The sequence below is a fragment of the Atheta coriaria genome, unplaced genomic scaffold (assembly GCF_025399875.1).
Source record: "Atheta coriaria isolate IRGN ID8LTWV9N9 unplaced genomic scaffold, Caltech_Dcor_3.1 hic_scaffold_9_pilon, whole genome shotgun sequence".
NCBI classification, from domain to species: domain Eukaryota; kingdom Metazoa; phylum Arthropoda; class Insecta; order Coleoptera; family Staphylinidae; genus Dalotia; species Dalotia coriaria.
Genome location: NW_027045451.1, coordinates 10270227 through 10286429, shown reverse-complemented (window position 1 = coordinate 10286429; position 16203 = coordinate 10270227). Strand labels below are relative to the sequence as shown.

Sequence of the window (16203 nt, the reverse complement as noted above, 5' to 3'; positions counted from 1 at the left end):
CAATGAAGAAAAAGTCGCATGCGAAAAAATCAGGAAAAAAGTCCATAAAGAGTAAAACGCTTCGTTTCGGTCCGACATTAACCGACATTATGTTCAGATGAATTTTTAGCGTTTTAGCTCTCCTCGGCCGCTTCAAGCGTCCGCATTATATTCGCGAAAGGTTTATTATGGCGCGATGGTTGGAAATTGCGAAATTAAGTGGGCGGCTGGGAACTCTTGCAACTTTATTTCCTTGCTGTTTGCGGCGAGGTGTTTTTCATCCCGAATGCAGATAACAGAATAAAACCGCAAGGAGACCGGTTGAAACCCACAACTGTTTCTTGGAATGCATTGCTAAGGAATGCTATTAAAATAAAGAAGCGAATTATCCGTTTAAATATTCTTAAAGCAATAACTTCCGCGTGAGCAGACGCGACTAAACAACAAAATTACAACCACATATACAATATGTCCAAAATTTTAAATTTATTTTAAGAAACATTATACACGCAGCTCCGAGACGAGCAACAGCAACGCCTGATTTTACGTTTTTTGACTGACGTCGCATGGCATTACATACGATCTTGTGGTGCGGCGTGAGCAAACGCGCAGGCGCAAGCTCCGTCCCGTAAATAATACCTGTAGATAATGGATATTATTCATGGCTTGGAAGTAATTTGTGTATTTTATGTATGGTAATAAGCTTGTTCCAAAAATAGCAAAGAAATGGGGCCTTAAATGTAGGATATCTATTTTGTGCTTGTTGTACACGCAAAAATATTTTGCCCATATTAAATATATATTACCTTTTGCCTGTGACTTTGTCCTCGTAGTTTTTATTAAAAATTTATTACTTTCTAGTTTCTTGGAGACATGAGAAATGATAATAATGCTTTATTGCGCCATCTCTAGCCCAATTATTAAACTATAACTAAAATTTAATCTTGACTATTTCTTTTACCATTTTATTCTTTAAAACTTAACTTTTCACTTTAAAAGTTGTCTATGTCCTATTCCAATATTTAAACTATAATATTACTAAGTTTCATCAAAATTGGTTCAGTAGTTTTCGCGTAAGAGGACAACTAACATACATCTTATTATTATACCAACATATAAATTGCAAATTAATTGTTTTGGCCGAAAAATAAAGCAAAAACTGGTTATTTTGTGATAGTTTTGTGGTGCGGCGTGAGCAAACGCGCAGGCGCAAGCTCCGTCCCGTAAATAATACCCGTAGATAATGGATATTATTCACAGCTTCGCGGTCCGTATATAAAGTACCATTTTTGTGTAAAAAAAATTAATAATCCACTCGTAAATTACACACTTGAAAATAAAATTAATTCCTGTTGTGCTAGTGTCCTACATTTCAACCTACCCTATGTTAGTTTCATTCTTACTGACATTAAACCAAATACGAATATTTAAAAACACAACGCGCTCGTTTATAATTTCATACGCATTATGCGATATAATGTAGTGTGGCCGAAGGCAGCATAATGAAAGTAATTTGAATATTTTTACATGATTTAAACGTGGACTTGCACGAAACACGCGCTCGAATGCCGGACATGCGCGAGAGCAATTAATACGTTTCGCCATTTTTACATCTCGCGGCAACATTTCATTAAAATCAACTCGGGCACGATTTGCATATCGTGAACTCGTAATAAAATAAGTAATAAAATGAATTAATAAAAAATTTATGAAAAATCATATTAATTAAATTGTTTTGTGAGTGTTTTAAATAACTTTACAAGAAAAAGATGTTATGGTAAGTTATAAGTACTAGTCTCATGTTGTACACCGAAAATAATTACTCGTGAAAGGCAATTAGTGATATAATTACTAATTACATATTTGTGTGTTGATTAATAATGTAGATTCTATTAGTCCACGCCGCTAGACGTGTAGCGTAATGTTAATATTGTGTTTTATTAGTTTTTCTTCGTCTGCTTGTTACGTTGTCCTGATTACTTTGCATTTACTTTATTGCCCTTAATGTTATGAATATTTATTCATCATACACCAAATTAATTAAGTCGAATGTTGTATGGCGCATGAATAAGAAGTTGTAATGACCAAGTATTTTGTGTATTTTATGTATGGTAATAAGTTTGTTCCAAAAATAGCGAAGAAAAGGGGTCTTAAATGTAGGATATCTATTTTGTGCTTGTTGTACACGCAAAAATATTTTGCCCATATTAAATATATATTAGCTTTTGCCTGTGACTTTGTCCTTGTAGTTTTTAATAAAAATTTATTACTTTCAAGTTTCTTGGAGACATGAGAAATACTAATAACGTATTATTGCGCCATCTCTAGTCCAATTATTAAACTAAAACTAAAATTTAATTTTGACTATTTCTTTTACCGTTTTATTCTTTTAAAACTTAACTTTTCACTTTAAAAAGTTGTCTATGTCCTATTTTAATATATAAACTATAATATTACTAAGTTTCATCAAAATTAGTTCAGTAGTTTTCGCGTAATAAGACCACAAACATACATCTCATTATTACACCAACATAAATTGCATATATGCATTATTTTGGTCAAAAAATAAAGCAAAACTAATAATTTGACGTAGGTATATATTTGTTATTATTTATATTTAAAAAAAATGTGTGTTTTATAAGGCTTAAAATTTTGCACAGTTTGCAGACGACTTTTAAAGCTGCTTCCAGCCGATTATATCACGAGTTGACTCTGGAGCAGGAAGGCTGGTTAGAGGACCGGCAGTGAGTGCCGGATCCTGCGGATGCTGGCCGATCCTGCGCCAACCGCAAAAACGTCACAGTTATTAACCTCGTCGAGAACTCGCAGGATCACGCTCGTCGGACCCGCAATTTCCCATTCTCGTCCGACCACTAATGCGCAATCCCCGGACGTTTTAAATTTTCCTATAACTAACTAAAACTAAACTAAAACTGGGACTTAAAATTGAAAAAAACATATAACTAATCTCCCACTCATCATCCAACCAAACCACCACAAGAAAATTATTCAAATATAAATTTTAAAAATATCCTTTCAATGCATATATTTCTGAATGTAGATTGAAAATACCATGGTCACCGTCTGTGACCGAATTCTACATCTGCACCACTGCACCTAGATAGTATCCACTGGTGGTGCAGTGGCACTTGCTACAGCTCCTGAACATTTTCTGCCCATTCCGAGCTCATCAGCTCAACATCTGCAATATATGTTTCTGTGTTTCAGAATTTTAACAACCTCTACCAATGCAAGAAGCGCTGCAAGTGGACTTGCGTCGAGTGGCCTGAGTGGTGTCTGCGGGCAGAACAGCAGAATTGCGAACGCCGGAGAAAAGTGAGCGCTGCAATGGCCGGCGACGGATGGCAACGAATGCCAGCGGATGGCGTGGAGAATGGGTGCACGGCCGAGCGGATTGCAGATTCCTTTTGCATTATTCAATATGTTCGCCGATGCCAATGCTGAGCCATTCTTGGATTCGATTTCAATCCAACTACACTGACTGTATCTGTATCTACCTAGTGACCTAATCTTAATTTCAACGGAATTCAACAAGTGATTATCTCTCTCGAGATGTAAAATTACTATTATCAATATCATCGGATGTTTTGATACAAGAATAAATTATTTTTAGTTTTATTTTGAATGATAATTTTTAATTTTATTTTAATTGAGGAGAAATTGATTTGTTTATAGTTAGCAAGTTTTCAAATGTAAATATTTACTTTGGACATATTGTATATCGATTTGGACAAGTGGAGGATATTGGCTGGAATGGCAGGATAGTCGATGCGTAGACTGAAAGACAGACGGCTTTCAGCACTAGTTTCGAGTGTCTTTTGATTGGAAATTGCTTCGGGCGATGCTTCTCCAAGAATTGTTTCGCTCTGCTCGCTTCAGTTGCAGTAAATTGTATCAAACTATTGTATAGTAATACATCTTCCATTTCAAAACTGACTTATTTCCTATATTTCTTTTGAAAATAGCATAAGCAATTCAAGGAACAAATTGCTATAAAAATTGATTGGCTAGTAAACATTTTTTTAAACCCCTTGATCAGAAATAGTATATCAAGTATCAAGTGACTAAACGGGGACTTTAGTCACGAGATTGATTGAGATCGAGTATAAGGCGCGTTTATGTAATCGGATGTTTAACAACGTTTAGCCAAGTGATGCTTATGCATTTTTAAAGCCCTAGAAAAGAAAAAAACGACTAAACAACCAAAAAAAACCACAAATATGTGTTTAAAATGTTTCACTTTTTTCCCAACTATATTCAAACTTCCAGGAAAATATTTTCACCGACCAATAGCCAGAATAAATTTCGTATAAATTCCGCATTGTTGTAGCGGTACTCGATTGTGTACTTTTTTTCCACCTCGATTTAAAAAAAACGCAAACAGTGAACGAAAAAGAAGCAAATTTTAAATAGAAAATTTTCAATGAATGAATCGCCCGAAAATTGAGTTATCAACTATGGCAATATAATGCAGTGCAGTTGAAACTTTTTTAATTTATAAAAATAAAATGAACCACTGATAAAATGTCAATTCTTTGATAAACCATTCAGTAATTGCTCGTCATGCAAATAAAACGTCGCGAGTAATCGAATTGTAAAACCGAGTCAAGCGAACAACACACAAAAAGTAATAATGGCGATAATGATGCGCGTCGACAAATATGGCAATGATTAAATTTCGCCCTCCCGTCCGCGCCCGGTCGTGTTGTTTGTTTAAACGCACAAATAAAATTGAATTTTCGCAAATAATTGAACAGTCGAAGCGTCGATAAACCCACCCCCGACAACACTCATCAGCACAACAGGCTGTCGCGCAAGGCCCAAAACAAACAGAATTTGTTTTTTTTTTCAGCAATTCGGGAATTTTTGATTTGTTTACTTTCACACTTTAGCCCACTGTTTGCAAACACACGCCGCGTTATTTCTCACAACACAGCCAGCAATATATCGAATAGTACACAACCAGGTGGGAGTCAAACACTCATCAGATTTTAATCTAATTATTTATTTATCGGTTGAAAATTGCGCGCTGCATGAAATTCTCTGCGTTTCACTGCGTTCCACTGGTGTTGTTAATATCTATGAAACATGTGTCGGTGTTGAAAATGGCCAAAAAATCGAATTGTAATTAAAAAACACAATGGCCTGCATTATTTGCACGCTGATTGCATTTTTTTCCACGTTGATGTTGTTCATTCTCATTGGCGGATGTAACCTGGACAGTTTGATTACATTTCGCGCTAGTTTTTGACCGGTTTATCTCGTGGGACTCAAAACTGACCGAATATTGTAGAATCAAACAAAAACAGCCAGAAATAATCCCATCGCAAACAATAAATAAATTTATAAAAACACCTCATATTCCCGGAAAATTATTTATTCATGCCGAAAATATTGTAATTCGCTTTGTGGAAAAATGCGTTTGATCGTGAAAATACGTTTTTAATTGATTACCACGCAAAACTACCACAAACATGCCGGAAAAACAAAATTATATCGACGTAATAAAACTAATTGATTAGGTTTACGCAGTCAACAGCGCCGCCGGCGTAAATTATAAATTAGATAATGTAATAAATGTAATAAATCAATAACGTAGACACACGGCGTGTCTTATCTAAGTCGAAGGGCTGGCATGGGTGGGGGTAGCGTGCGACCGTCTTCCGCATCAAGTTAATTAACGAAAACTAAGTTCATCCAATTACCGAAAATCCAATAATATATTTTATTCGACGCGTAGCTAACTCTCGGCAAGGCACAGCCTGTTAGAAGGAGTTATCCTGCTACTGCTACTGCTACTGCCACATAGAAGCAAGTATCCTTTATTCGGGTGATGGCGGTCGCGGGGGGTAACATACGTCTCGTTCAATTTCGAACCGATTTGCCATCAAACTTCTGGCGCACACTTTGTACACTCAATACGTTGGTAATTGATTTTGAAGTGGCATATACAATGTGATTCAAGTTTTCAAAGAATTTACCTTTTTAAACAGCATTGGGGTAGTTATTGGGCAGATTGGCATCATCACACAAACACACACTAATAAAAAAAGTTTTGTCTTTTGTAATTCACTAATAGGAATGTAAAATTGTCTTATGTAGAATTGTGGACCGACACGAGGCACGAATGCGCGAATACTGGCGTAAAATCGATGCGAAGTATTCGACAAACGCTGATAAGACGTTAAAAACCAGTTTTTATGTTGCTACAATCTACGTTTGTTTTGATTAAAACGTGAGAACTCGCGTTTTACAGCAACGTATATTTGTTTATTTTTGTATTGCACGAATATTATTTAAATTCAAATAAAAATTAAATATAAAATAAATTTTTATATTTTTAAAATTAATTTCTTAACATATTTATTATAATAAGCCTAGAATCAATAAATTTGATTCAATAAAATTAAATCCCTACTAATATTACAAATGCGAAAGTCCTGATGTTTGTTACACTTTCACGCAAAAACTACTTAACCAATCATCATGAAAATTTGTACACATATTCTTAGTGGTCCCCGAATGGTTATAGGCTACTTTTTATTTAATAAAAAAATTATTTTTTAAATAAAATAAAGAAATTGTTTAGCTAATAATACCCCTGTATCTGGCTATTTGACTACTTTAACGCCATCTAGCATTCCAGCAATGAAGCTCAAACCTAAGAACTATAGTACCATCACACTGTATTATCACACTGTATTACCGACAGCTACGTCAACATCAAATCCAATTGACTACACTATGGAGACTGTACACTATACTTCCATAGACTATACTTTCAGCCATTTTAAACTTCCCGCCATTCTACTTCATTGTTACTTCTTCGGTGACTACAGACGCGTACGGAAGCAACTTCATTATTTTAGATATTCGCAAGCGAAGCCGCGGGTTAAAGCTAGTTTATAATATATTTGCATTAAGCAACAAAAAAATCAAATTTTTCTTCCTAGGCAGTAAAGATGAATTTGTTTATCATGAAATCTGAAGAAAATTACCAATAAAACAAATATTTTTTGTAAATTTATACCAAAAACTACAATTTTTCTTCTAAAATTTCTAAACACACTGTATATTTGTACCAATTTGTGGTTTAACTTCACTGTATGTGTATATATGTATATATGTGCATGGCCCAAATGAAATGGTGTGTGTCCGCGATGTGTGTACCGGTTTAATGCCGAAAAGCCCCGTTCGGTTTTCAATTCCGACACGCGGATTAAGGCGCATCGAGGGTGAAAGTTGTGAAACAAGGATTAAATTTGATGAACTTGTACGTGTGCTCCTCCCACACACCCGCACAAATCTAAACACGCATGCAAACTCCAACGGACAAAATGGTAGGCGCTGTGCCTCTTTGAAAGCCTCCCTGGCCAGTTGAAAACAAAAGTTGAAAATGCGCACGATATCGCCGCGCACATCAAAATCGCAAATTCAAATGAAAACGCGAGTGTGAACGTGCTTTTCAGTATTTGGCTTTGCAAAGTACGCAATAAGGTACTTAACAACTTATCAATAACAAAAGCCTTTTAAGTGTTCGCTGCTTATTAATACCGCCATTAAATTATCCAAAAATTTGTTGCATTTTTAAGTTGTGCTGTGATGGATATGATTAAATTTGTATGCGCGTGTATACAGCGTGGATAACATATGTATCAGTATTAGGATTTTATTTCGAGCCAATTTATCTAAGCGCGTTGTTTCGTACGCTTTCATATTCGTTTGCGGCGCGCCGAAAAGTGCTGAAGCGCATAAAACTCACGAAACTAACTTTTCGCATTTACGCCGCCGCCGACGCCGACGCCGAGGCAAAAATATGATTCGCGGAAAAACCTTGCATCATATTCATGTTCACATTCGCGTTCACGCTGATGTCCTTGATGTGGATGTTGATGTGCTGAAATGCGAAACCGGAAAAACGCGCAAAAAAAATCACCGCACGCCTCACAAACGCTTTGTTCTTACACACCGCCTTCCCAACCAGCCCTATTATTTCAAGCTGGATGTTTGGTTAATGTTTTGGATACTTTTTGTGTTGCTCAGGTGAATTTTATTTTGTATTTTTTATGCTCTGCGTGACTGCAACGTAAAAATAAAAATTTTATGATAAATATCCAGCGGACGAGAGCGGCAGTCAATAAAGTTTCGCACACGCAAAGTGCAGCAACTCTCGGCAAATGGCTAGGAAAAGTTAGCGATCGGTGGAAATGCACGCGTAAACAAATAAAATCGGTGGAAATCACGCTCGCGCCAACATGCCGGAAGTTTCGTATTGTTTTCCCTTATGCGGGGCGGCTGGAAGCGCGAAGAGAGTTTATGAGTTTATAGATTTTAGTTTTGGCGAGTTTCCGGAAGTTGAGAGTTTTCGGACGTGCGACAGATGGCGACGACGTAAAGTCATAATTAAAGAATTTACAACTAACTCAAAGTTACTCACAAAAAAGAAGCAACTTAACCTCGAAACAAACATATTTGTTTTATTAGTAATTTTCTTTAGATTTCATATTAAACAAATTCATCTTTACTGCCTAGGCAGAAAAATTTGATTTTGTTATCTATATATATAAAAATGAATTGCTGTTCGTTAGTCTCGCTAAAACTCGAGAACGGCTGAACGGATTTATATTATCTTGGTCTTGAATTATTCGTGGAGGTCTAGGGAAGGTTTAAAAGGTGAGAAAAACTCGAATAATTGCCGGGAAAATCCTCAAAACAGCTCTTTTCTATAGAATAAAATTTGACATTGAGATTCAATCATAGTTATAGTTAAATAGTTGAATTCGAGATGGCGCGCTGAAGTGCATTATTGACAAAACTTTATATAATTAATTTCTTTAAATTAAAATTACTAATCTTATTGATAGAATTGACTCTTACTACGAGTATGTCTAGAACAAGAGAGTAAAAACGAATTACATTTTTATTAAACACTGCCGGAACGAAGTCGCGGGCAACAGCTAGTTGGTTAATACAAATATATAATAAATTAAATTTTATTGAGTCAAATTTACTGATTCTAGGCTTATTATAATAAATTTGTAAGGAAATTAATTTGAAAAATATAAAAATGTATTTTATATTTAATTTTTATTTGAATTTAAATAATATTCGTGCAATATAAAAATAAACAAATAAACGTTGCTGTAAAACGCGAGTTCTCACGTTTTAATCAAAACCAACGTAGATTGTAGCAACATAAAAACTGGTTTTTAACGTCTTATCAGCGTTTGTCGAATGCCTCGCATCGATTTTACGCCAGTATTCGCGCGTTCGTGCCTCGTGTCGGTCCACAATTCTACATAAGACAATTTTACATTCCTCTTAGTGAATTACAAAAGACAAAACTTTTTTATTAGTGTGTGTGTGTGTGTGTGTGTGTGTGATGATGCCAATTTGCCCAATAACTACCCCTACGCTGTTAAAAAGGTAAGTTCTTTGAAAACTTGAATCAACAAACAAAAAAAAAACATAAATATTTTACTGTTATCATTGCTATCCTTACTATCCTTGCAACACTAAACTTAAGCCGTGGCTAATTGCGGTGAGGTGTGGAAACGTCCAGATAAATAGAAAGCTTAGCGATATTTCCTGCCTGTATCGGGCTAGGCTTAACGCTTGTCTTTCCACCCCTCGCGGCAGGGGTAGCACCACCCCTACTATCACATCCGCCCCGATACCGCGTGTTTGCGAATCGCCGAGGATCACAATCGTCTTATTTTCCTATTTTTCTTCATCTACACTTCATTTCCCCTCGGTTTGTGTCGGCCGGGCGCGATAAACTCGCCGCCGCCGAGAGATACACAATGTGACAAGGGCGCGAAGGGCTGAGACGCGATGAATAGCGCCTAAACGGATCCAGGCGGATGAAAACACAGATAGCGAATCAGTAAATAAATAATTAAACGGATTATTGAAACAAGAGAAATTCGAATTAAACGGAATAAAAATTTGTTAATTAATTATGTCAGAGCAATTGTAGTAATAATTGTTGGATTCACTCTGGGGGAAATTATAACATGTGAGTGAAGGTTCTGAATGTGAATCAGTGATGGAAATAAATTAAATATGATTTTCATGAATACGAGTAGATTGGAATCGTAATAATAATAACGCGATGATAAAATTTGAATAATTTCTGTTTTAAATTAATTACGCAATTACCAATTAAATAAAATTAATCATTTTTATCGAAATCGATGTATTATTAAATTATAAACTCATTTTATCAAAAATTGTGAAAAACTTCATTTTTACAAAAGTTATAAACAAAATTACGTCAAAAAAAATTTTAAATAAAATTTTTCAATTTTTTGACCATAAACTGATGAAAATTATTGATTAAAAATATGTTTTGTTATATTTATGAATAAATCATGTTTGTGTCAAGTAAAAACTACCATCCTGTCCATAAAAATAACAAAAATTGAAAATTCCAATAAATTGTGGATTTTATTTACCTGTAGGTAAATCTTCCTCGTCAGGACTGACAGTCAGTTGTGCGTCAACACAATGATAGCTCAAAAATGCCGCGAGCACGCAAATCACGCCACAAACACCACGCATTTCACACATTTTAAACATTTTCATCATCGTTACAATTCAGGAAACTTGGTTAATCCATTAATGCATTCATGCAGCTGTCTGCTTTTTACCAGGGTATATTATTCAACACACAATTCAATCAATTCGCACAGCTTTTAGCACACAAGCAACACTATTTTGATTTTATACATGAAATCCCACACTCGTAACATTAAATTTAAATTTATTAAATAGTACGTATTGTGATATCATGATTTCTATGATTTACATCCAAGCACCAAGTTTATTTCGTAAATATTTTCGTAAAATATTTCGTAAATATTTTCGTCTTGTTTAATTTAATTCACTGGGAAAACTTTGAGAAGTTTTCGCGAATTTCGAGTGCCGCGAGAAATAGCTGGTGACGCGCGCGCGTGTCTCTGCCGGAACGCAAAAAGCCACCCCCCACACACGTAACCAACCGGGTCGCTACTGACGCGGCGCTCGGCGTCGAGGCGCGCGCTCGCTCCAGCCAAACGGGGGAGGAAATCCTTTTCCGCGGAAAGCGCCACCCGAACGCTCACGGACCCGCACGAATCTCGCTTGCTCACGCTGCAAACAAGGTGAGAAGCGAATTTTAAGATAATAAAATATTTAATACGCACACTAAACTTACACTTGATTTAATTAATCACTACACACTGTATATATTACAACTCTGAGTCATATTTTTACCCCTATGTGAGTAATAATTAAATCAGCACAGTTTTATTTCAAAAATTTATTTTTTTTAATTTTAAGTGAAAAATAAATTGTGTCAGATACTAATGTGCACTTAAAACAATGAACCAGTCTTATAAAACTAATAAAAACCATCCAAAAAAAAAGTTGACGAAGTGCAAGCACATTTCTCACTTCTCCGCGCACCCAGCTTTGGTAATTTATTAAGGTAGTACACTACCTAACTAGCTAGTTCGCTGGCACGCGTTTTATCTTGTTTCCAACCGTAGACGACACACAACATTTTTTTTAGGTTTTAACAAGAGCGTTAACTGGTCTTTGTTGGCGGCGAAGAATGTGTATATGTGTGGGTGTGTGTATGTGTGGACTTTTAAGCGCAACTGTCACCGATCGGTGCCCGATGCGGCGAGGATGCAGCGTGACGGCAAACTAGCGTCATCGCCATCAGTGTTTTACTTATAGCCGCCCGGCGGTCACATCGCCGCCAGACGATCCGAGGTTTCTCGGTTTCATCACACAACAGAGATGAAAGTGCAGCGAACGAGCGAACAGATCTGGAACAGATGAGACTAGAATAACTCCAATCGAATGACTTGATTATTAGAATATTTTCATTGCAACTTCTGGTCGCGACTTTTTCAGTGGAAAATTTAATCAAAAAGTACTTCAATTAATTACTTTCTAGGTTTTTGACCAGTTTTAGTTGAATTTTATCATTGAAATACTAAATTTTAATTTAAAAAATTAATAATATTCTTATAATCAACTTTCATCCCTTATTTTACACCCCTACGATCAATTTTTTACGACCAAAAATTGCCTATTTTCTTTTCCTTATTCTGAAATATCTCCATACCAAAATTTATCGGAATCGACTCAGTGTATGATGCGTGAAAGCGTAACAAACAATTTCAACTTTGAATATATTGAGTTTTATGGTACACATTGTATATAAATATTATTTTTTGCTCATTTAGAACTACTTAACATCACTTAAAATACTTAAAATTAAAATTTTTGAATTCTACACTGTTATTTTGTAGATTCTACGAAAGTAATGTTTGTAATGTTGAAAATGTACGCAATGCAGTTGCATTTTGGATTTCGTGCTGTTCCACGCTGTGCAGTAGAGCGCGTCGCGACGCCGTGAGGCTTTTTATCACCGCATTTCGGACGGCCAGATGTTCGGCGACGTTTGCGTTTTCAGCCAACGCCACATAAAATGAACGCAACTAAAATTTACAAATTCTCAACCACTTAAAATTAACAGCACCATAATAAATGCAACATTTATTAAACACATTAATTAATAGACATGCATAAAAATAAAAGTAATTAAAATTGATTGCATTAACACACATATTAAGGCTTTTTGAAGGCTATTTTTGGTGTTTCGGTAGCATATGTGAAGCGGTGGTGGCGCAGCCGAGTATCGCTTGGCACGCAACCAAAAATTTCATTCCGATCCCTCCGATTATCGTCATTATCTGGGAAATACACTCGGATGATTATACGTAATGCGTGCGACGCGCGTGCCGCCAACCACCCGATCCATATTCATTCGTTCAACCGCCGAGCATTTTCTCGCACATTTTGCCCTTTGTGAATGCCGCAAGCGGAAGAAACTGAAGATTATCGTGCGGGAAATCTTCAGGAGATGGCAAAATGGAGACATTCTTCAATTTCACACGATTTTAATCTTTAAATAATATACTAGCATTAAATATACACAAATAGTGTCTTAAGTCAGCTTTGTTTTATTTTTTTCTAACTTTTTTTATTTTATCTTCGTAATTTTTATTAGAAATGTGTAAAAATACTTGAAAGATAAGAGAAATGCTAATAATGTATTTTAGCGCCATCTAGGATCTAATTATTTAATTATATCTATGATTGAATCTTTATACAAACTTTTATTCTTTACTAGCTTTAATCCGCGGCTTCGCTCGCAAATATCTAAAATAATGAAGTTGCTTCCGTACGCGTCTGTAGTCACAGAAGAAGTAACAATGAAGTAGAATGGCGGGAAGTTTAAAATGGCTGAAAGTATAGTCTATGGAAGTATAGTGTACATTCTCCATAGTGTAGTCAATTGGATTTGATGTTGACGTAGCTGTCGGTAATACAGTGTGATAATACAGTGTGATGGAACTATAGTACTTAGGTTTGAGCTTCATTGCTGGAATGCTAGATGGCGTTAAAGTTGTCAAATAGCCAGATGCAGAGGTATTGTCTAAACATTTTCTTTATTTTATTTAAAAAATATATTTTTTTTATTAAATAAAAAGTAGCCTATAACCATTCGGGGACCACTAAGAATATGTGTACAAATTTTCATGATGATCGGTTAAGTAGTTTTTGCATGAAAGTGTAACAAACATCAGGACTTTCGCGTTTATAATATTAGTAGGGAGTTAACACCCTAAAAATTAATATTTTTGATATTATAATATTTATTGTGCTATTCTGGGTCAAGATGAATGCAACAATTTAGAAATCATCAAAATCTGTTCAGCGGTTCTTAAGTTATTAAAGGTGTAACTAACAAAACTTTGTTTAAATGTATATAGATAATGATTATTGGGAATGTTATCCAATTCCCAAATTGCTTCCTCACACAAAACAATACCAACATTACACATCCACATCCACAACAACAATTGTTAACATTGATGTTGATGTTCTTGCTAATTTCACAATTTCAATAAATTTAACCGACATTTCTCCGGCGCGCAACTTTTGCGCCCCCATCGCTTCACATTACCCGATAAATTATGTTACGCCCTGACTCTGCACATTATGTAAATTCCATTTTATATTCTGGACCAACGAGACGGCTGGACTGTGTTCGACGTGTAAACTATTTTATTGCCTCGTCATCCCCAAAGTGCGACTAAAGCACTTTGCCTTCTGGGACGTCCACGTTCAAATGCGTGGACGTAATGACCAAACGAATAACGACGAAGCTAAGTACTTATATTTTGACGGTTTTGACTAAAATGCTTCAAGTGTGAAATGGCTGACATAAAACGCACTTAAGTGGTTCAAGTGACGCGTTTAAGACAACTAATAACAACATAAACACGTAAACAAATATTAAATTGAATATTCAGGGTGGTCCCTTGGATACTTTTAAGAAAAAAGTAAAGTATTTATCAGTTAAGTCTACTTAAGTCTACTTAAGACTACTTAATTCAACAAAAAACAAAAAAACACGTTTTATTTTTGATTGAATTAAAATCAAGTTTACTTAAGACTTAAACCACTTAGTCTAAAATTCTGCTGTTAATATTCTAATATTTACATACTGTACCTAGATACTTTGAGAAATATAATTTTGCAACAAATAGATTACCGAACATGACATCCTAGAAAACGTAGTAGATAGAAGCTTATAGATGAGAACAAACCTGCGGTTATACCGATCATAATTGATTTACGAAGACACATATTACTACCTTGGCGGCGCACGCCGCCGCCACCACGTCGCCGCCGACGAGGATGCGCGCATTAAAGTGTCAATGTTTTCGACGACCATCTGCACTTTGCTTCCGCACCGGTTCTTAGCGGTTTCCCATGCTCTTCGACGACACGTTCCGGTTTCTCATACAACCACCAAGAAGCAATATCTGCTGTTTACCTAAAAGCCAAGTGATACGTACCGTACTCTAGTTTATACTCATCAAAATTTATTACAAACTATATTTATATGAATAAAACAAAGTTTTGTTAGTTACAGCGTTTATAACTCAAGAACGGATGGACAGATTTTGATTATCTATGATTTTTTGGATTTGTTTTAGTCTGGAATAGAAGAATAAGTATTAAAATGTTAGAAATTGTGGTTTAAAGGGTGTTAAATAAGGGATGGAAGTTTATATGTAGATTTTATCGTAAATATAGTTAAATAAATCAATGAGAGATGGCGCAAAAGTGCATTACTTGCCTTTTTTTTTCAAAAAATTAAATTTGAACACATTGTATAATAATTCTATATTTGATATGAAGAAATATATCTTGTGACATGTTGGATTACATCCGTGCACTTGAATCTTGAATTTCTTAGTGGTTATCAATAAGGTCATAAATCGTCTTGGCAAACGTTTTAATTAAAACTAATAACTTCATTAAAAGCCCGTCAAAATGACATTTTGTTATCGATTAACGCCGGCTGTCATCGTACTCAAAATAAAGTCGAAGAAATTCATAGAAATAAAATTTCATTCATTGATAAAAAAGTGTTTAAACGAGATTTTCACATAATTCAAGCGCGCCTCCCAATAATTCTCGCAAAGCAATTAATATTTATCATCATGACTTCATGACTTTACGCGCCACGCACAGTCCAAGTCGTTAAATTGAATAATAGCGCTGTTTATCTGCTCCTATCTCAATTTGGTTTTTTTATCTGAAATAATGTGACTTTCAACTGTCACCAGTCTCGAATTTAACTCTTTCTAAAGCCTACTGAATGAGCAACAGTTGAAAATAGAAAAAAATGAGAGAAACAAAAGTCGGCTTTCAGCGCAAGCGTAAATTTAGTAATGAAATAAATGAGAAATAAAAGGCCTCCGACGTCGTGTTTGTCGGCGCCGTTTAATTGACAGTTACGTACGGATGTGTCGCCGAAAAAGATAACGAAATAAGCGATAATAAATAACTCTTTCCGCGGCGCGATTCCGGCGGGCGCGTCAAGAGTTTTATTTGAGTTATTCGAGTTAAGTGCTTATTGTTTTCATTCCGATACGATGCGGGGCTCAACACGTCATGTCACCAACAAATACATCTATATGTAACGAAAGATAAAAATAGTTCTGGAGTAAAATAAAATTCAGTTGACGCAAAGTTTATTTTTGAAGAAATTTATTTGGATTACGGCGCGGATTCCTGCGGATATTTTTAGAAAGTTTTTATAAATCATCTAAGTGGAATTTTTGTTGT

At 35.4% G+C, this 16203-nt stretch overlaps 1 protein-coding gene across 2 annotated transcripts in view; it reads right to left on the bottom strand.

The window, feature by feature from the left end:
* The window catches only part of LOC135798796 (hemicentin-2-like), a 133298-nt gene extending 121654 nt beyond the window's left edge, over nt 1-11644 (bottom strand). Inside the window, exon 1 of one of the 2 annotated variants that reach the window (XM_065311761.1) lies at nt 10458-11644. In XM_065311761.1, coding sequence (XP_065167833.1) covers nt 10458-10590 — 133 coding nt within the window. In that variant the 5' untranslated portion in view covers nt 10591-11644. Of the gene's footprint in view, nt 1-5981; nt 6110-10457 lie in introns of those variants that run through there. The other variant, XM_065311762.1, reaches the window with a different exon arrangement.
* Nucleotides 11645-16203: the final 4559 nt, after the last annotated feature.